We start from the raw sequence: 22,614 nt of genomic DNA, 5'->3' as shown, positions 1-22,614 counted from the left end.
TGGAACTCCCGTGGTTGGCCTGCCCGGTTATAGTGGCGCTGTTGGGCCTGCTACTCCTTCGTCAGGTGTTCCCAGACTAATGGCATGACCCAGTCGATCCTTTCCCTCATCTGTTTTACGTGCTCGATCACAGAGCGATGGGCTGCCGGCTGTTGCTCCCAGGCCTCCTTCGCCACATCCAGGAGGCCGCGGGATTGCCGGCCAAAGAGGAGCTCGAAGGGGGTGAAGCCAGTTGAGGCCTGCGGGACTTCGCGGATCCCGAAAAGGACATAGGGGAGCATGTCTTCCCAGTGCAGAGGGTCCGTGCAGTGCTCCTGTGGGGCTGGTCGGTCACACGCTGCTTTCTGTGGGAAAAGTGAGAGGGCGCGTTAGTTCTCAGTCTCATGGAGGAATCTCTCAGACGGCAGGGCTTGCGTGGCTTATGTAGCCGCCACCTGATGAGGTGCAGCTGTGACCGATCAGCCTGTGATGATGATGGCCAGGTGCTCCTCGCTTGTTTCCAGGGCGACGCTGATGAAGCTTCGGGACGCTCGTCACAATACAAATAGATACACAATTTTCAAAACACTATAGGAAGAAATGTATAACTGGCTGTTTTAATATAAACTTTATCAGGGAGAAGAGTTTGCATAAACATGGCATAAATTGGTTTAGCCAGCTGTGTGTAAAGCACACCTGCTGAACTGAAGGGGGTGGATGGGAGTTGAGAGGAGTGATTTTAGTTAGGAATGTCTTGCCTGCTTCTACTTTCCCATTCAGGCTCTTCAAGAATAAAGAAGATTTGCATAACGGCTATTTTGTAATTTCAGCTATATGTACATGAGATGTTTACAATAAAACAGTTTGTCCCTTTCCACTTTTCTTTGTTCCTTCTGTGTGATTATGTGCTGATAAAGCTGATCTCAGACACGTTGTGGTCCATAAATCTTTATAATATACATAATGTTTTGGAGAAAAGCAATATGCAAATGAAAATAATTGAAATATTAGTTTTTCTGCAATCACTTTGGCATTAACTTTAGTGCCTGTAATTTTTTAAAAACTGTTTTTTTAATGTCATTTTTAAAAAGACACAAAACTCGCCATCTATGATCAAAGTGCACAATTTTCAAAACTCTACAAAAAGAAAAATGTTTTGAGTTTTGTTTCGAGGGTTTCATAAAAATGACACCAATGTTCTGAAATCAGTGCATAAGTGATTGTGATTGAAGTGATTGTAAAAAAAAAAAAAAATGATTACAGAATTAGGATGAGTAGACATTAAACCGGTGTCTGCCATGACCTTCATCCTTCCATCGTTCAGTCAGGGTTGTTGAAAGCATCTCAGGACCCTCCTGGAGGTCTGGGATAGGCACATTGAGGAATGGTTTTGATCTTGACCCCACTTAAATGGCCTTAAGAATGGATCATTGACCCCTGCCCCTTGGGTAGCTTCAATTACACTCTGTTACTATAGGGAAGGATTTTACCTGAAATCCATGCCAGATATGACACATCTGAACTTCTGTGACAGAGAACCTACGTCAGCAGAGCCTTACACTCTGGGTTCATTTCTGCCTCTGTCATAATATTCAATTACTTCTGTTAGAAGTTAATCAGATTGAGCAAGTGAAAATGGAAAGAAATTATGAAATATTGCAGGACCTAATACTCTGTGAGAGATTGTGTTAATTTGTTCATGCACAATGGGTCTTCTCTAGCCAGTCTAGGTATGAGTTTATACTGGATTTTAAGGCCATCCTCTGAAAGGGTTACTTCCCCCTCATGTTGACCTCAGGATTTGGAAATTGACACAGTGGGAACATTTTGATCTTGCTGTTCTGTAAATTGTGGTGTGCTCTAGCCAGAAAGTGTTGATCTTTAACGTTTAATATGTGGCCATCTATTCAGCCAGAAGATGTTATAAGACCAAGCAACAGCCAATTTCATTGCTTAAAGACCTCACAAATGGTTAGACAAATGCAGTTTCCTTGCCTGATTTGACCTATTACAACAGGGAGCTGGGTGGTCTACAAATCTATAGGCAGCCACATTGCAGGAGTCATTGGGTTCAGTGTATGTTTGTATAACGTTCAAGGAGTATGAAGCCAGGTGCATCCTAATCACCACTCCCTTATGTTTTCACATTCCTGGTTCGCCCACACGAACTCCTATGCAAAAGTGTAAATTAACAGCATGATAAAGTTGATCTCCTTCCATGAAATCTCATTTAGAGAGTGCTGAACCTCAGAGTGCAAAGTAGAATTTTACCTCCTTCATCCCTCCAAGATCTAGAGGCTTTTCTTATTGCATAGCGGTGCAATATCCCACGACACACAGGACTTGTATGACAGCATTCCAGGAAGGATTGTAGCTATTCTGAGGGCAAATTCTGAGGGTCATTAACACCAATGTTCCCTTTAAGTTGCGCACGTATGTGGCCGCACAGAAGAAATAATATGCCGCGCACAGGACAGACACAAAAATGAGTTGGGAAAGCCATTCGATTGAATTCTAGTAAATGCGAAATAATTGCAATGCTCGGTCAAACCGCTATAGAATTGGTGGCGCTATAGTGTTAGAACCGGTGAATGCAGTTTACAGTTTTCATAGAAAGAGAATGATGTGCACCAAATCAGTCCCTATAGAAATCAAATACTTTAATGGTTGCGGATGAAATAGCTCAACAAAAGAGCTAACGCAAATGCAATGACAAGTGAAACAAAACTTTGTTTTCATGTTTTAAAAAAGAGTTGCTCGATTAAGTGGTGGAAATAGTGGATGATGGGCACAGAACGTTAACTAAACTCAGAGAAATTTACAGTTACACAGCTATAGTAGTGTGCAAACTCTACTACATGGGGATGTTTAGAACAGATAACTATATAAGAATTCACATGTTCACATTTTTTGAAAATAATAATTGAAAATAAATGTTTTATATTATATTATATATTATATTATAAGCCTAATAAATAATTGACCCTCATTTGACCTCATTAATTCACCTCATTTGACAACTCCACAAAGCACTACAAGTGCGTTGATATGAACACTCGTTTAAGTGGCATACACACTGGGAAATTTGACTGCATATCACATTTTTGAAATTATCGATAGTAGCTGCTCAATCTCGGGGGTTGGGCTGGGTCCGCTAGGCTTACTTGTCTCCGTGCTCGTGCTGGAGCTGGTTCACTTACGTCGGTGCTCGTGCTGGGGCTGGTGTTGGATGCCTATTTTGGAAAGTTTTTGCTGGGATGGGCATTTTAAAAAATCTGAAATTCGCTTTTGCGCCATTATCTCCTTGTATTAAAGTTAATCTTGTTCGCATTCTGTATAGTTTATGTCTGATACCATGCGCCAGCGTCAGGTGTTCATGAGGATTAGGCTAATCATCCCATATAGAAAACATCACAAGAAAAATTAATCATGTTTATAAAGACAAACAAGGGTTTGTTATAGCCCACTTACAATTTACATTTCAGAGATCATTACAAATAAATTATTAAATGCTAAAACGGAATAAATTTAAATGGGTTGGGGGTGCTGGGGGGGGGGCTGGTTCACTTACTTCGGTGCTCGTGCTGGTGTTGTTTGGATGCCGATTTTGGAAAGTTTTTGCTGGGATGGGCATTTTAAAAAATCTGAAATTCGCTTTTGCGCCATTATCTCTTTGTATTAAAGTTAATCTTGTTCGCATTCTGTATAGTTTATGTCTGATACCATGCGCCAGCGTCAGGTGTTCATGAGGATTAGGCTAATCATCCCATATAGAAAACATCACAAGAAAAATTAATCATGTTTATAAAGACAAACAAGGGTTTGTTATAGCCCACTTACAATTTACATTTCAGAGATCATTACAAATAAATTATTAAATGCTAAAACTGAATAAATTTAAATGAACAAACTTGCCGTTGCATTTGCAACCATGTGAAAACAGGGGGTGCTGCAGCCCCCTCAGCACCCCTACTTCCCGCGTCCTTGGACCTTATAGATATGTAAAAGCATATCAACACTCCATTTGTTCATGCAGGTGCAGGTTTAGATCTGTTTCCCATTTTATGTCTCGAAGTACAGAACTACTCGCATGCAATGTGTAATTATAAACTAATATAATACTACCTTATTAGGCATTCTGTACCTATAATCATTTTCTAAAATGACCTCTGGTGTAAAACATTGAACCTATCAAAATGATAAAAGTTTGCCTTTGTGCCAAAGGCTTACATAAGCGTGAGTGATGTGATCAAAATATGGCAATGCTGTAGAGCATGTGTGGCACAGGATTGACCAGTGGTGATATGGATGAATGGCAATATGTTCTGTGACCTCCAAAGGTCATTCACCCCAAGGCCAAGAAACACTGTTGAGCATGGCATCGAATCAAGTATGTGCAGGGAACACTTTAACTTCTGTATGGGCAGGGCTTAGAGATGAATAATGGGGTTTAGAGTTTGTATTGTCTGAGCTGCATGAAGGAGGAGCTGTGTAATTTCTTATACTGTCATGTGTAATTAGACAAACTCAACGAGAACCCCCCCCCGCCTTTAAATTTATATTTAAAAATCATCGTTTGAATATTTTAGTGATATTATAGTTTGAATATTTTAGTGAGATTATATCATCTTCTTGGACGTTTTGTCGTATCTTTATAAAGACATACAAAATATCTGCATTTAGAAGAAGAGTTAGTGACCCTTTAAATAAGATCTTTCTCTCCTCATTGCACACACACAAACACTTTCTCTGCTTTTCATCTGCCAACCGCACTTTTTGTCCTGTTCTGCTGCTTCTTTTTGTACATTACTGTGAATAAATATTTGTTTAGTGTAACTTTGAAAGGAGCAGCAAATTAGACCTGCTGGGCTTATAACATACACACTGATGCCAAAACACATCAAAGGGACGTTTCATTCATTAATCACAGAGGAAAGACAGTCACGTGACCCAAAGCCCACCACATGTGCGCATGAGGAAACCCACGTACAACATATGTAGTACAACCAGTCACAGGGTGTAATTGAGACCTGCAATTCAAGTCAAGTCTGTTTTAATTGTTGCAGTGCACATTGTTTCAAAGCAGCTTTGTAGAAAAAGACTGCTGTAATAGTTTGTAAAATTCTGTAAGGTCCTTTTCAGTTTAGTTTAAAATATGATGTATTTTTCATATATATATATCAACTCACAATTCTGATTACTAACAAAAGAAAGTTTTCACAAGTGATTGTTGAAGCCAAACAAAAGGAGTAAAAGGGTGGAAAAGACATGAAGAGCACATGCCTTGTTGGAAAGGAGACGTATGTCATAAGTGTGGGGGGTACGAGAAATGTTGCGAAGCTTTGGCCATTGGGCTTTGATTACATCTGCTTGAGCATAGTCCCTCCCCTCTCCTGCAGAGTAGACTATATATACACACACGCAGTCAGACGAATCTGTTCACTAGGTCTTACTATCCTACTCAGAGTTGGAATGTGTGAGATCTGTGTGTAGCCTGCCTGAGCTTGAGATTGTAGGGAACCGAGTAGGCACATGGTTGCTCATTTGTAAGTGTGATCCCACTTGAGAAAGAGACAGTGATAAAGAGAGAGGGAGAGGACAACGAGGGAAAGGTGCCAGAGTCAGTATAAGAGAGACAGAAAGAAAAGAGGCAGGGAGAGAGTACAAAGCATTTCCACCTGTTGTACAATGGAAGATTGTGCAGTGTCTTTCTGGATTTACATCGGAGTAATGTCCATCCTTGTTGGTGGAGCGGTGAAGAAGTTTCTGGCATTCCATATCGGTGCCATGCCCTCAGTGGTGGCATGGCTGGGTGCCACTCTGCTGGTGGAAAGACTGTGTGCCCTGTGTATGCCCGCTGTGCTTGCAAGATTGGTCCTCTGTGTTTCCTGCTGGCTGTACTTTATGTGGGCCACCCCCAAACCCTTCCTGCCAGTTGAAGGCAAGGCTGTCTTCATCACAGGTAAGAACAAACCAAAGAAGTAGAACAAAAACATAATTAGGGCATAAAATGAATAGGCATGTGTCATAGTTTAGCCTGCATTTATATTTAGTGCTTGGTGTCATTTTTTTCTTTTCATTTGTGGCTGACTCAGAGGATCATTATGTATTGACCTGAAATGCACGTGAATCGATAAGCAGAGATTGTACAAACAGATGGGAAATGTAGGTCATGCTGAGTGGATTCTGTTGTGCAAAATTGCCACAATTATATTAAGATTGCTGTTGTTTTTGTGTCTAGTGATTCAGTAACTTTAAGAGGTAAAATGAGGATGCATTGTGACATCTGCATTATGACTGAACGAACAACAAATTTGTACACTTGTTGTCAGCACATGCTATGATTTTGTATGGGAAGTCCCATATTAATTACACTCCTGATCAGTCACTTCTGCTCACCAAAACATCCTGTCTTATGTTTGAGTACTGTAGATCTTGATTCAGAACATCCTGTACTTTGTAAAACAACCTTCTCTATCCATTGACCATATCAAGCTGAACTGGATGTAATGTTCAGCTCTGTATCAGTATTGACCCATATTTTATGGCAATGAGGAAAACACGTGGTACGACTTAAATTATATTGGTCATGTGTCTTTCTATTCAAGCTAAGCCGAGTTGAAGTGGCATTTGTAAGATATGCATTATGATTGTCTTATCTATCTGATGTGTTGTGTGTTAACCTTTGTTGTGTCCTGCCGGTGAACTATAGAGTACTTTAAGATGATTTGGCTTTTTCTTAATTGGCTGAGCTAATCTGATTCTAAGTTAAATGATCTTATGCAACAAAAATGCAGTGTAAGCCATGAAACAAATCAAAGAGCTGCTGTGTTGTACCTGGTGGTATACTTAAAGCTCATTTACAAATTACAGCTGTATTTCTCCACTTGCACCTTTGGAAACTGCTTCTTTAAGTGCTCTTTGAGGCTTCTGCAGTTGCACTGAGTGTACTGCTTTAAAGGGATATTTCACTCAAAAAAATAATAAATTAATTTAAAAAATTCTGTCATCAAGTACATTGCACACTTCATCCAGTCACCAAGATTTTAAAACTGGTTTTGGTTTATGGCTTCTTAAACATACAAAATAATAGAAAATTATATTAGCTCAATATCAAAACAATGAGTGTCAAAAGGAAGTTTGTATGTGTACATGCATGAGATCTGCAACCAGCAGCTCTTAAAAAGAATCTCACCAACACTGTGGAATTGCTAGTTCAGACCTTGAGGAATAACGGCAGTTATGTGTTGATTTATTACTATTACTATTTGACTGTTAAGCTGTTTTAGAACTCCTGTTTAATCTGGATCATAAGCTCCTTCAATAGATGTTCTTCCTTTGAGCACGTATCTTTTAGTTCAGTATGATTTCTTTAAAGCTGCCCTAAACACATATAAACAATTGCTTGATTACTAATTATTCAGCCTTTTCTGCAACTGAGTCAAACCACAAAATTTAAAAAACTGAGAGGTGCAAACCCAAGATGAACCCTGATGAGTTTGAGTAAATGATATGTACTATATATGTATGTATGCATGTGTATAATATATGTATCAGACTTGTATGTCTGCATACTTTATTTTTATCCTGGGCTTTCAGAATAAAAATTTCCTTCACACTCTTTAGGTTGACTGCCCAAACAATTAAAGGAAAGTTTTTCTGTTAATAATTTTATATAGTTAAACTGTTAATGTAAGTTAATTTTTGACCGAGTCAAGTTTTTTTTTTTCCTTAAGCTGCCATGATAAACAAACAGGCATGTCCATTTCCCTTCAGTTGGTTCACTTAGCAGGGCAAGGGGTTTAAATTCATTCGGTTACTCCAAGGCAGCTTATGTCCCTTTGATGGACGTGGGTTTCTCAGAACTAACTCATATGGGTTCCATAAATCCCCCAAAGCTGTCTGCCGTCTATTGGCACGGTAACCAGCAACCCAATCAACCCCCTTCATTGCTTGTTTTAATACACGTACACAGAACCAGCATGAGCTTCTGAGGTTGGCACCGAGCACACTACTTGATTATGTTTTTCTTCATTTTCTTGTCTTTGTTTCCATACTACCAGCTAGCATGTAATGACATGGTATTGTACTTTTAAGTCATATTTCTGATGGACATTATATTTTCTTAAATTACCCTTCTCAAAGCTCTAAGTTACTCTTATGCCAAAAACCAAATGAAAGTGGAAAACCTGTAAACCTCTTACAAAGCCAGCAGAAAGGCACAGTCAGGGCTTGAAATGCTGTGAGGCAGGGGGTTAAGGTTACAGAATTGGCTGACTACACAAACTAAAGTCGTTAGTTTGGATAGAGTCAAGCTGGAAAATCGCCTATAGACTACAAGGCCAGTACACCTTGTACGTGTTAATCACCAGCTTTGGAAATATAATGTTGAAGTGTGTTGTCCACTATGCCAGAACTCCCAACATATAAACTTCTGTAATCCTGACTTCTAATTAATCAGAGGCGTCTGTTCCTCAAAGAATAGTTCCTTTCTACATAATGAAGCTGGCTTTCTTTAATTAAAACATTTTTATTGCTAAGGAGGATTTCCATAAATTGCCCAATAAAGGGAACAGCACACACATTTACGTTCTCTGTACATAAATGTATGTTTTAATAAGAAATTCCTTCTTTTAACTTTGATGATACCCTGTAAATACTGCATAGCCAAAACTTAAAACTGTGTATTCACATCTTGCTATATGTCACTTTCTCTCAATTTCACATTGCCAGTGAATCATGATGACTGAACTAAGCTGTGATTAACACCAGGTTCTAGCACCACGAACGTGTGAACTTCTAGTGTTAAATAAACACACGCTCTCATCTCTTCATCTGTCCGCACTAACATTTGCCTCTTTGGACTATCCCCAATTGAGTTATGGAGATTTGTAAGAATTAGGCTAATCAGTGTATAATTCATTCAGAACCCAACATTTCTATGAAAAGTATGACGTCAATCCGGATCTGTAAATGAGCTACTAAGTACCAAGTGACATTAGTCTGTATGTGTGATGAAGGGCAGTGGGAAATCTGATCACTTAGCATGAGGCACACTCCATTGTGTTTACATGCTGAAGACAGCAGGAGGAAGCACGATTAATCCCACATTATTCAGAGACCTGAATGCGAGCCACTCAGGTCTTGCATGTGAGCTCACAAGTGAGTGAGGCGAAAGATGTATATACCTCGGTCCCAAATATTATTTAGATAAATAAATTATTTATTTAGACACTTAAGCTACACTTAGAAGTGTATAGATGATATAGAATTTTAATTATATATTTTTTGTAGTATTATTGTTGTTATATTTTCTTATATTTTTCTTATTTTTTATATTCTGCATATACACATCTCCAAAATAGTATTTATTTAGACACTTAAGCTACACTTAGAATGTTTGTAAATGTCTTAGAGTGTATAAATGTCATATATTATTAATAATTTCTTATTATTATTATTATTTTCTTATATTTTGTACTCTATTACAAAATAGTATTGACATTTATAAATGTATAAATATTGTTTAATTTTAATACTTTTGTATCATTAATATTACGATTACAATTTTTATTATTATTATTATTATTAATAATATATGTATTTTTAATGTTTCCAGAGAACTGACTTTATATATCCACTAAATGTGATCTTGAGTAATTGAATGTAAAAAAAAAAAAAAAAAAAAAAATCCTCAAAGAGACCTGTCACGGTCTGTCTATAAAGATGTCACGAGAAGCTATTTTGAATGTAAGCCGCTTGCGTGTTGCAGACAAAAGCCAGAACAAAGGGAAAAGGGTGGAGTGGAGAAAAATACAGAGAAAGAAAGAGTTTGACAGATGGATGAGTGTTTTGGTTTCAACAACATTTGAGCCCCATTTCTGTCCCTCTCCACAGGGAACTGGTCTCACCGTGCTGCTCCTCAGAGAACTGGACGACTGGGACTCTCCTCCCCGCATCAGCAGACCAATCTGCACGAGCAGTGCACGTCTCCATTTAGCATGCATCTGGATCACACTCTGGATCCAGCTCTCATTATGTCTTCCTTCATATAATTACCAGACATTCATGTGCTTCTCTGAAAAGAAAGTTTGATTGTTGTCACTGATCTCATAGTATGAATATGAATACACTTTAATTAGTATTCTGTATAGTTATAGACTAACATCTTAGATGATTGTATGTTACATTTGAGGTATATCACATCTACAGTAGGCTATATACTGTGCAAGAATATGTTTATCGGCAGTAGCGTCAATTTTATATGTTATTAATCCATTATTGATTTAATTTATATTGTTTATTCAGGTTAGCGTCATAAGGGAAACTCACTATAGTGATTTTTAATGGTGCATTCCAATAGTGTTAGACATTGTCATCTTTCGAAGGGATTCAGCATTTTATTGTTTTATGTGAATTATGCTAGAGTGTTTTACAGAATGGTATACACAACCCTTATACACTCCTTTTTTGTCTTTTGGCTTTAAATCTTTTTTGCTTCTTTGGCCGTACAGGAACTGATTCTCACATTGTCACCACTGGTAAAGCATGATATGAAGTATCATATTGCATTGCCTTGTTATTGCTCTTTGCATCACCAAACAACTCGACGCTACATTTTTTATTATTTTTTATTTTTTTAAGGCATTTTTAAGGGTCGTAAAGTGTCCTGCACATTTTTGGACTACTACAGTATACATGTGTGTCTGCCTCGTTTCTGCTTCATTGTCTCTCAGTCACCCTCCCTGTTTCTTGTTTAGCTCTTTTTTTGCTGAGGCCAGGGAAGTTCCACATATGGCTTCGCTGATCAGCACACAGTGCCAGTACCGACTGTCCTCCAAGCCCTGTGGGCTTCACTGCAATCACATGTGTGTGTGTGGGAATTCAGAAGTGGCTCATCAGGGCTCTGGCAGGCCTTTTCCTTACCCAATGTCCCTGGAGCAACTCCAGAATGCAGGCCAGTTGAGTGTGGGATGAGATATGCTAGACCCGAGATGTCTAATAATACCCATATCAATGTTCCATAACAGCACATGGTAAATATTTGGAGAAAAAGGTAGGGGAGGGACACCTTTGGTATTTTTGCCATTGGTCAAGTCGGGTGAAGAGGTTAAACAGATAAGGAAGGTTTAGGCCTAAGTGTGGCATCATGGGGCCAGAGTTCAGAGAGGATTCATTCAGCACAGATGCACAAATGAGATGTTGACAGATCTCAATCTATACTTCACCACCAAATACTTTTGAATTTATTCCTCATATTTAATTTAGCAGATTATAATTGCAAATAATACAATAGAATGCACTATGTAGCACATGGGATTATTTAATGCACAACATACATAAGCTCTGTTTTTACTGTCAACATCTAAAATGAAAATTTTTATCAGTGCATAAGTGTATATTTTAGTCAGACTGATGAAAACAGATAATAATACATTACATCAGGGGTCTTTTTCAGGGCAAGGACCCCTTAGGTGATAGAAACATGGAGCAGGGACCCCAATACAAAATGTGTCAAACAGAGCTATTAAGCATATAACCTTCGAAACTAACCATATGATCAAGAAGTTATATTAATCAGAAGAACTATGCACATTATTGTTGTTCTAGATGCATCACTGTCTGTAATATTACTTTTCATTGTTAAAACTGACATTTCTGCATCAAAATCTAAATGTTACGATAAAAATCACAATTCATTTATTGTTTGCAGTTGTTGTAAATTATTTTAATGGATTTGCAGAGCCATTCATTTTAATTTTACTAATCAATGGACAATTGGATTGGACAATTGGATTAATTGCCCATTGGATGGACAATTAAATATTTAACTGAACTTTAATTACAAGTTTATTAAAAATTCACATTTAAATTTTACAGTCAATGGACAAATACACATTTACATGAACTTTAGCTTTAGATTTCAAACTTCACATTTTATTTTTAGATGGACAGTTAAGAATCAAATTATTGAGTCATTAAAATTGAGGCAGATGTAATATAGGCCTAAGCAACGGCTCCGCTCCACCATAACAAGAACAGCAATGTACATTGAGACATTTAAGGTTATTTACAAGTCATTGCTTTTACAAATAATTGGAATGGAATTGTAAAAATATATTAACAGGCTATGAATATTTTTTTAGTAATCTATTAGTCTGCATTTACATTGTGCACATCTATTTTGACATGCCATAATTTTGTCCCAAGCTTGTATCACTGTCGATTGCAGTTTCGGGAGTGAATCACGCATTTATATGTAGATGTAATTTCCAAAATTTGCAGCGTGTAACTGGCAGTCGGTCCTCTTGCATGAAAAACAATACTTTTATTCTGTGGTTTAGCTATAGCCTCCATAGACTGATAGTCTCGTAAGTGTGAAAGACCACTCACTTTACAATCACTAAAAAGCTGTCACTCATTTAAGTTCGTGATCTCATAACGTTCCATTAAAATCAATAAAGTTATCTACACTGCACAATGAATCGTTTACTTACGTCATGTAGTTGTGAGAGAGGATTAGCGAGAGAGGCAGCACTCCGAACAAAAACTCCGGCGTTTGGAGCAATGATTGATTCTTACTTAAAGCTGAAGTCCGTAACTTTTTTTGGCTAAAAATGATCCGAAATCAATATTTAAGCAAGTACATAACCAGCCAGTGTTCAAAACTATCACCTTACTTTAGCCCGATTCACAACGGTTAGTTTATAATAATGTTTTCTAATTTGAGTGGTACGGGTAGGTTTTTGTGGGAAATCGAGCATGGCACTGCATCATTACGTCACTTCTGTTAACATAAAGAAGTTGTCCCGGCTAGTAGGCTATCACGTGTGAGGATCCTGCAGGTGGCGGATCGTTAGCCTTCTCTCACAGCAGCTAGAATTTATCATTAACATTTATAATTTTGATGGCGGATTGTAATTCAGAAAGGATTATGTGTTTATGAAACACATGTGACTGAAATTAAATTATTAATTTCAACAATTATTAATTTAACAATTAAATTACAAATTGTTAATGTTGTTAACATTAACAATTTGAGAACAAAGTATAACAACAATAATAATTTGCACGGTTTGATGTGATATGAGCTAATTGATCGTTAGATTTAATCACCATTGGTTGCGCGATTTATTGTAATGCTTTTTTTCCTCAGTTGGTCAGAACAAACGTGGCAGACTTGTTACTTACTTGTTCTGATGACAATATCCGGTGAAAATGCTTATTTGGGTCATATATTCCAAGACGTAGGCGAGAATCTGTGATTCCTAAGTACAGTATCCACACCGGAGCGTTGACTGGCAGCCACACATTCACCTCAAAACATTAGATTCATCCGCGCTGGAGCCGGTGTTGGAGCACAACCCACGTAATGAAAATAATTCTGCAAGTTACTGCAATTGCAGGTTTCAAACAGAGATGGCGACAAAGAGGCAAAACTTACGGACTGCAGCTTTAAACACCTCTGACTGGTCATTGCGTTCTAGAAATCAACAAACATGCGTGTGATTGGCTACATTTCTCGCTTCTGCAAGAACACGCGGTAAAAAGGAACATTTCACGTTCTCCGAAACAGAGTCTCAAAAAACATGGAATGTGTGCTAAATCTGTTTCACGAATAATATTATATTACATTATCATCTGAGGGTGCTCTTGCTTTCGTTTCAGGGTGCATATATTTATATTTGATGTTATGATGTTTTTTACCCATGTTTTGACTTTTTTAACAAAAAATAATTTGTGATCAAACAGTGTAATTTTGTTTATTTGTGCAAATCTAGTACCTTGGAATGTTGCATCAAACGCAGTACAGGCATTTTTCGAGGCATGAATAGTCACAGTATGGTGCAGTTTGAAATTTGGCACATTGATATGCGACTTGGAAAAACATTAGAACTAATATGCAGATTTCCCTGTGTGATCATCTTTTTGGCTTTCACTAGTTTATGGAAAGTACTATTTTTTCCACATAGTTCCTAGCATTACCTAAGAATTAGAATGACCAGAATTGGAATTATCGGGAACCATCTTAAGTACCAGCTGGGGAACATGGCTGGGAAAAATTGACCTGGGCAATATTAAAAAGATGTTATGATGTTTTTTACCCATGTTTTGACTTTTTTAACAAAAAATAATTTGTGATCAAACAGTGTAATTTTGTTTATTTGTGCAAATCTAGTACCTTGGAATGTTGCATCAAATGCAGTACAGGCATTTTTCGAGGCATGAATAGTCACAGTATGGTGCAGTTTGAAATTTGGCACATTGATATGCGACTTGGAAAAACATTAGAACTAATATGCAGATTTCCCTGTGTGATCATCTTTTTGGCTTTCACTAGTTTATGGAAAGTACTATTTTTTCCACATAGTTCCTAGCATTACCTAAGAATTAGAATTACCAGAATTGGAATTATCGGGAACCATCTTAAGTACCAGCTGGGGAACATGGCTGGGAATAATTGACCTGGGCAATATTAAAAATAAATAAATAAATATGAAGAGTGGTGATAAAAAGTTAAATGGCCAGGTAGGTACATTTATCTCAACAATGGCATAATTTATTAATAATAATCATCATCATAATCAGCTCAAATCTGTTAGTCTTGATTACTGTATACTTAGCTCCCCCATTCTTCTGCAGGCTCTTCGTGTTTATTGAAAAATACTTTGTGGATCTGTTATGGATAACACACTGACAAAGCGAGGGCCCAGCTAGTGTACTGACAGATATGTGCATGTCCTCAGAGGACCTTGAGATAGCACTTGCTTTAAATGCAGAGGTGTAATTGTTTTTGTGTGTTTGTTCTCCCTGGACACTAACTGCTGTTATCATTAACTGGTGTATAATTGTTTGCCACACATTCACAAATTAGAGGTGAAAAGTGAGGCCACTGACCTCTGGACAGTGTATAAACATTTTCGTGCATTACAATTTTATTATTATTATTATTTTAGGTTTACAACTTTGACATCCCTGCCAACCTAAAGAGACGCAGAATGGAATAAGTTTAGTTTGGATGGAAACAAAATTCCTAACAATAATTTTTTAAAAGAACAAAGATTATAAAACCTGGCACTCACAGAAAACATTCATTTCTAAAGCCCAGCGGTTCAATTATGTTGTAGACCTCACACTGAGATAAATCTTTATGTCTGTTTTTCTATTCATGTCACTTTTGTTTCCAGAATCTGTAGTGCACTGGCATTCAGTTCCAAAAACAACATGCACATCAGGGGTAGGAAAAGAAAAAAACAGAAAGTCTACAGTTACTCTCCTTTTTTACAGCATTCTTCTGCGTGTTGAGGGTAGAGTTCCTGTGGATTTATACGTTATTTGTACTCAAATGACCCTCATAAAGATCAGATGTTAAATTTCCTTATTAATGTGCCGTTCCCTGCCACCACTTCTGTAAATGTGTGTGTGAGTGTCAGATATCAAAATCATGTGCATGCATTTGTAACCATGGCTGCATTTGTTTCTAACACACTGAGTCCTAAATTGCATTTTTATCATTTTAGCAATAAAGCTCCCAAACCACAAAGTCCTCAAATCGAAGTTCACTAACACCAATATCTCTTTCAGGTGTGTAATCTAGTAAAGAGATAAGAGAGTCGTGTTTCAGAGATTGATGCGTCATATCATGCTACTTGATGTGGGGTGAAGACTTTATATAATTGTATTTTTGTTTCCTGTTGTACTGTTCTGATTTTGCTGAGGTCATAGTAGTGAGATTACAATACATTTTACCAATGTTGACGATGCATCCTCATCAAGTTTTCACTCTTGTTCCATACAAGAAAGTTTCCTAAAACTGGCTTAAGTGTTCAAAAAGGAATCCAAAACAGCTATCAGGGTGATGATAATATTGATGTGGTCTTGCGTAAGATGCCATTTAAGTGAAATTACTGGGAAATTTTGCCAAAATGTGAGTATTTAGACTAGAGTGTTTGGATTGTAATATATTGGCATAACATTCTCATGTTTCTTTCCCCTGTCTCTGTAGGTTGTGATTCAGGGTTTGGTAATGCTACAGCAAAGTGGTTAGATGCCATGGGGTTTGAAGTGTTCGCGACTGTATTGAACCTGGATGGAGAGGGAGCCAAGCACTTGCACAGAGTCTGTTCATCACGCCTTACCCTCCTGCAGGTAGACATCACCCAGCCTCAGCAGGTACAGCAAGCCCTGCTCGACACCAAGGCTAAACTTGGCATGAGAGGTGAGGATTTACTCTTGCACTATGCCAGAAATACACACACACAATAGCACTCCAGCATGTTTGAACGCAATGAACATAAAATACCCCTGTATGGATGTTCGTATATCTGAAAACTGCCAGCAACTTTTGGTTGCCCTGAATAAACTTTAACCAGCTTGTGGTTTCCATTAACGTTTCTGTTGAACCAGCTTTGGAACCATGCTATCAACAAAGCACCTCATTGAATTACCTTTAAAGTAGGTCAAATAAATCAATTCATTTGTGTTACATGGGCAAATTTTTTGTCAGTGCTGTTTACTTTACAAGAGATTCAGCGTAGTCAGGTATGTGTATGTAGTGAGCAAGCATTTTTTGTTTGTTTGTTTGTTTGTACATGACCAACGTGGATGTTTAATCTCAGAGAATGTGTTGGGAAGAGGAGGGGATGGGGTGGAAGGGTGGTGTATAATTTGGCAGTACATCAAGGGGCTGTTTTATTTTCAAACATACACACCACAGCGCCAGGTGGCTTATGACTCTTTTTTTTTTTTTTTAGAAAAAAAAAACTGTATTTTCCATGGATGTTAAAGGTTCTTTATGGAACCATAAATCCCAATAAAGAACCTTTATTAAAGATTTCTTAACTAACTCAATCTCTATGTACAGTAGCTATGTTTTTATCAGATTGTTTCAGGCCTTTGTTGTTCTCTTCTCTCCCTGCTTCATTTCTTTCTCGGTTGAGGTGTTGGTTTCCTTATTCTGCAAATAATTTCCCAAATCTATTGATCAAACAAAAGTTGAGGGTAAGGGTGAAGATAATCATTTTCTCAGTGTAAACACACTGTTTTCTTATTTAACCAGGCATTAAATCTGGACAGAGTTTTAGTGTAACCAGATAGATATAAATCACATGCTGTCATCACAAACAATTCTATGCAATATCAGCAGATAAAACCCAGATCACTCAATCCCTCTGTACTAAGCCACTCTGTATCTCTGTGATTTCTCTTGGACAATCCATTAGACAGGGTTGAAAATGTGCTGTATTCTGAACCATGTGTTCTGATGGTGCTAAAGACAATAAACACATCCAGCACATTTGTACACTTAGGTGTCACAAGTTCAGACCAATGCAGATATTTTTTAAAAATGTGATGACCAACAAAATTAATGACAATTTTGCAGTTTTGCTTCAGCAACTGTCACTTAAGAGCAGAGGTTCTCAACCAGCAAACATCCAAGTGGTCTGTAGGCTACCTTGAATGTATTCCAACTTCTAAAATGACCAAATGAATTGTGGTTCATTAATAAAAAATTTCAGTGCTCCCAGTTTGCTAAAAGTCACAATTACAGCATAAAACAGAAGTAATCTACAGTATATTATACCTATGCATGTTTTCTTTTCTCTAGATTTGTGGGGGCTTGTTAATAATGCTGGATTGTGTGTGAATGTTGGGGATGCTGAGCTCTCCCTGATGTCTAACTACAGAGGATGCATGGAGGTCAACTTCTTTGGAACACTCACTGTCACCAGAACCTTCCTGCCACTTCTCAGACAGGCTAAAGGCAGGATTGTGACAATCTCCAGCCCTTCAGGTACTGTACACTGCACGTACATGTACACATACACATACACATACACATACACATACACATACACGTACACGTGAGCTCTAACCATTCAGCTAGAGCTTTTATACAGATATTATATATACAAGCCACTCTACTCAGACTTCATCACTAATAAAAGAAACAGAAAAGAACGAGTAAATTAAATTGTACGCATGATGACACTTTTATGAGTATTTGCAGGTTCTTGTTTCAGTGCTAAATCTAATTAGAAGTCTCTCTGCCATCCACATAAAGCTGCCAGCGCTTATAAATGAATCTCTGTCACTCAGATGTTTATTTTATGCCTTCCATCTGGCTTTATCACACCTAACCAAACACTAATCGGAGCCCAAACTGTAATCCACCTGTTTTCCTTCCTTCTCAAGTGTCCACTAACAATTTCAACTGAGAGCAGCTCTCTGCTCAAGCTCATGCTGGAATTCACAGTTGGGAAAATCAGTGTGCTTTTAGCTTTGCCTGGCTCCCCTGATTTTATCTCCATTTGTTTACTGCCATTGTGCCAAAACAGTGTGTTACTATGAGTAACAGCCTGGAGCAGGATGCCGTTGAGTTCTGTGTAAACTCTGGCGCACAGCCCTTTTAAATAGAGATGTCTCCATCATTGCAGTGTCACTGTAGAGGAAAACAAAATGTTTTAGCTGTCATGAGCAGCAGATGCTACTGTCACAATACAGATGAACAGTCATTCTCTCAGAGGGCTTACAGGAGGCCTGTTGTCTTAAAACATCCCGTACATCCTCCTAGTGATTTGAACACAAGCCCTTTTATTCTGCAAAGTCTTGAGGCAAAATTACATGTTTTATAAACAGTCACAATCTGCAATTAACCTCCACAGAGCTGCTTGGTTTCCACCGTTAAACTGATGATTATCCTGGCTACAATCCAGCTTATTTTTTTCTTACATCTTTATTACCCCTACAATGAATAACACTCCCTCAGTCAAAAAACACCACAACTTCTGGACTTTTGGAATGCGTCCCATAAAGGTCATCATTGTGCCTTTACCAGTTCTCAGGCAACGTGGCAGTAATGTGGTAAAAAAAACAGTAATGTGGTAGCTCTTCTTACGTAGTTTTTACAGCCTTTATCGTATCAGCCTGCTCATTAAAATGTTCAAGGATATGCAGTGCTGTAAGTTGTGATTGAGATATCTCTATTTAATGTTTGTTTCTGCAGGTGAGCATCCCTTCCCTTGTTTGGCATCATACGGGGCTTCAAAAGCTGCTCTGAATCTTTTTATCAGCACACTTCGTCATGAGCTGGAGCCATGGGGTGTTAAAGTCTCCACCATCTTACCCTCTGCCTTTAAGACAGGTGATTAACATTTTTACAATGACCAAGTTACATATACCAAAATATTGTATACTTCCAGTTTGATGATTCACCTATCTGTATACTGCTGATCTCTAGTCATGTCACAGTGGTTGTAATTTGATGAAATTTAGACTTTCTGCTATCATAAAACACACAGTGTTTAGGCAAATTGCCTGACAAGGTCTAAGGCCACTTATATGGACGATTTGGTGTATAAACTGCAGATGACCTTTTTAACATCTAGTTCAATGAACTGGTTTATAGATTTTGGTTTATAACATATTGCAAGTTAAACTACAGGCAAGAAGTGAGCCATTTAATTCCTCCCCTTCTAAACACTGCATTATTAAAAATACATTATTTTATTATTGTTCTTTAAATATACAAATATTTATACTTTTATTTATTCTTTATTCTTTGTTTTTATAGTTATGTATTTATTATTATATCAAAAGAAGAAGAAAAAAGTGCAAATATACTTTAAGTTTTAATGTTGTTATCAGACGCTTAACAAAACATACAAGCTATAAAAGCAACTTAAAGACACCACTGCTGTGTCCTGGTAAATGGGCCCATCAGATATTCTTAGACAAATGGGTTACATCTTGAGAGAAAACTGCCACGTCGGTTAAGTTCTCATTTGAGTTGTTTATTTACATCTGAGCCTCAGGGATCCATTAGATTTGAGTCCTTCTTTACACGCCAACTGAACAGATAGTCCGGTCAAATGCAGGTCTGAAATTACAATATAAATAACTGAATAAAGTGTCCCCAGACCTGTTTATGTCTCCAATCTGTCCTGGATCGATTTCTCCCCTACATTCATGTTGCATCATGCGTTCTGCCATTTCCTTAACTTGCAGGGCAGAGCAGTAACACAGAGTACTGGGAAAAACAGTACAAGAACCTGATCCAGAATCTGCCCCCAAGCCTTCTAGAAGAATATGGGGAAGAATACCTGCTGGAGACCAAGGAACTCTTCCAGAGTTACGCAAAAACAGCCAATGAGGATCTGAGCCCTGTCATCAACACCATTGTGGATGCACTCCTCTCTCCTCAACCCCAGGTGCGATACTACGCCGGGCCGGGTTTAATGCTCTTGTACTTCATCTGCAGCTACTTCCCTTTTAGCATCAGTGACAGGTTCCTCCAGAAACTCTTTGTACAGAAGAAAGTGATGCCTCGTGCCCTTAGGAAGCAACAAGGCCTGAGCCTCAACGTCAATGCCAACAGCAAAAAGGAGAACATGAATAACAACAACAACAGCCTCACAAAGATTATCGATTAGTTATGGTAAAGAGTGTAAGAACATCCTTTAGCACAACTAATGTGATCTACTTCTAGAGATTTGTTTCCATTGTGTATACTTTACTTTTCTCGTCTTCATTTTGTTGTACATATTGTGTAATATTTTGAGGGGATCACTGAATTGCACCAAATCATCTGTGGTAAACCTAGTTCTTAAAAGGCAGTTGACACTCTTGAGCATCATGAAGATAATGATAAAAAAGAGGTCATGCCCACATGCCATATTTATAGTGAATACAAGTTCTCAGGTGAGGCAAAATCCATACAGATAACATACGGTTTATGTATTCTGCAGAAGGTATCAATTCTAGGCGTTCACCATGGAGACACTTCAATTGAGTTTGATGTGAAATTTCATTATGTGAAATTAATCATTAACAGCCAAACATCTAAGGCTTTCTTTCCATACTGCACTGAATGCTGATGATAATGTTACTATGATCAAACCAGAGTCAAATTGGTCAGAGTGCAACTTCAAGTAAATTTTTTTTTTTAAGTGACCAATGGGCTGAAGTGGTTCCTAAAGACAGAAGTTATGTTTTAAATGTATTATACTCCATCCTTTAGCATTTGTTATATTTGTTTATTTTTTCCATGTCACATTTTTGTTGGCGTATTTATGCCATTTTGTTCTTAAATAAATCACTTGAACTGTGAATTTTATACAAATATGGAAAAAAGAACAGAAAAAAATGTAAATTGTTCACTTGATCATTCTTAGAGTATATTAAAGTTGATTTTTTAAATAATCGATCTGTGTGTTTTTGTATTTCCTGTCAGAGAACATGAACAATGTCTTCCTTTAGCTGGTCAAACATCTTCGTCAATGCTAAATGACCTTCTAATCACTGTACTGAAACCCAGCCACCCACTACTGCTGTGTTAATTAGCAATTGTATGTAGCTATGCTAATTGCAAATTTCAGTTTGTGTAATGAAGCCAGAGTCTTACAAGCCAGATATAACAGAGCTAGAAAAATTTTGATCTTTCGTTGCAAACTTGCGATACAGTTTTTCTGTATAAAGTTTCCAAAATGCACATTTTAACTATTCAGCAAAGGTACATTAAATGTATCTATTCAAGGAAGATTTTTATTTCTGTTATTTTGAACTTTGTATTCATCAAAGAATCTTGAAAAAAAAAAATCATGGTTTCCACATATATTAAGCAGCACAATTGTTTTCAACATTGATAGTAATAAGAAATTTTTCTTGAGCACAAAATGAGCATATTAGAATGATTTCTGAAAGATCATGTGACACTGAAGATTGGAGTAATGACTGATGAAAATTCAGCCATTTGGGGGGAATGTGCCCTTACATAGGCTACCATTGTCCTGAAACTAATTTCCCAAAAACAGGGTTCAAATGTTCAAAACAGTTAAGAAACATGCAACATTTAAGTAACATGCATAAGGCCTGTTACTGGGATAGCAATAAACCATAAAGAGGAGGGAAGGGTGGAAATGGAATGAGCGCCACTGTAACGTATGCTGCTACGTACATAAGAGATGCGTTTGTATATGTGTGGTAGTCTGCTTGTATGTGTTTCAGATTCCATTGGTCCACCAGCTTGTTATTCTTCATCCCGGAGGATAACGCCCCGGTTCATGCAATCCAATCATCTTATGCCAGCCGGTTTAAAAATCCGAAACTGTCCCGCATGCCCCAGCTTATTGCTCAATTTGCTTTTGCTTGTTTTTGCTGTTATACGCTTGTACGCTCCCTGTTGTATTGTTCTGTTTACTGTCAGAGATTTTCTTGTATACTGTGTGTTGAATACTTTTTAACCCTTGTGTTGTTTTCAGAACCCTATCGCACTTACGATGTTACAGAGCAAAAAGGACCTGGCCTCAAAAAACTGCTTATAAATCACTCATTATGCTATATTATCACCAAATATTGGATTCAATCTTTTTGTCAACTTCTTTTCTTTCATTTAGGACTGGTTTTGTATTTATATTTGCTTCTGATTAATCGTAGGCCTCATTTATCTGAGAGTAGGCACCTCATTTTTTGAGTGAAAAAAGCATTATTTATGAATAATTTTCACAATATTAAATAAAAACTGAAGAAAATGTGCACTGTTTATCGCACTAGTGTACTTTAATGTTTAATCAGGGAGTTTGTTTTGAAAGGCTTTTATTTTGTACAAAATGGCACAAAGTCACACTTGTGGTGTTC

General features: G+C 37.6%; 1 protein-coding gene across 1 annotated transcript; it reads left to right on the top strand.

The window, feature by feature from the left end:
* The first annotated feature begins 5,422 nt into the window (after positions 1 to 5,422).
* LOC107657103 (corticosteroid 11-beta-dehydrogenase isozyme 2-like) lies at positions 5,423 to 21,481 on the top strand. Its single transcript, XM_016445106.1, has 5 exons — positions 5,423 to 5,941; positions 15,986 to 16,198; positions 17,588 to 17,773; positions 18,986 to 19,123; positions 19,987 to 21,481. Exons 1-5 carry the CDS (start codon positions 5,668 to 5,670, stop codon positions 20,409 to 20,411), a joined length of 1,236 nt encoding a protein of 411 aa, XP_016300592.1. The 5' UTR covers positions 5,423 to 5,667; the 3' UTR covers positions 20,412 to 21,481.
* The last annotated feature ends 1,133 nt before the right edge of the window (positions 21,482 to 22,614 follow it).

The sequence above is a fragment of the Sinocyclocheilus anshuiensis genome, unplaced genomic scaffold (genome assembly GCF_001515605.1).
Source record: "Sinocyclocheilus anshuiensis isolate Anshui unplaced genomic scaffold, SAMN03320099.WGS_v1.1 scaffold944, whole genome shotgun sequence".
In the NCBI taxonomy this organism is placed as follows: domain Eukaryota; kingdom Metazoa; phylum Chordata; class Actinopteri; order Cypriniformes; family Cyprinidae; genus Sinocyclocheilus; species Sinocyclocheilus anshuiensis.
This window is presented reverse-complemented; position numbering and strand designations above follow the sequence as displayed.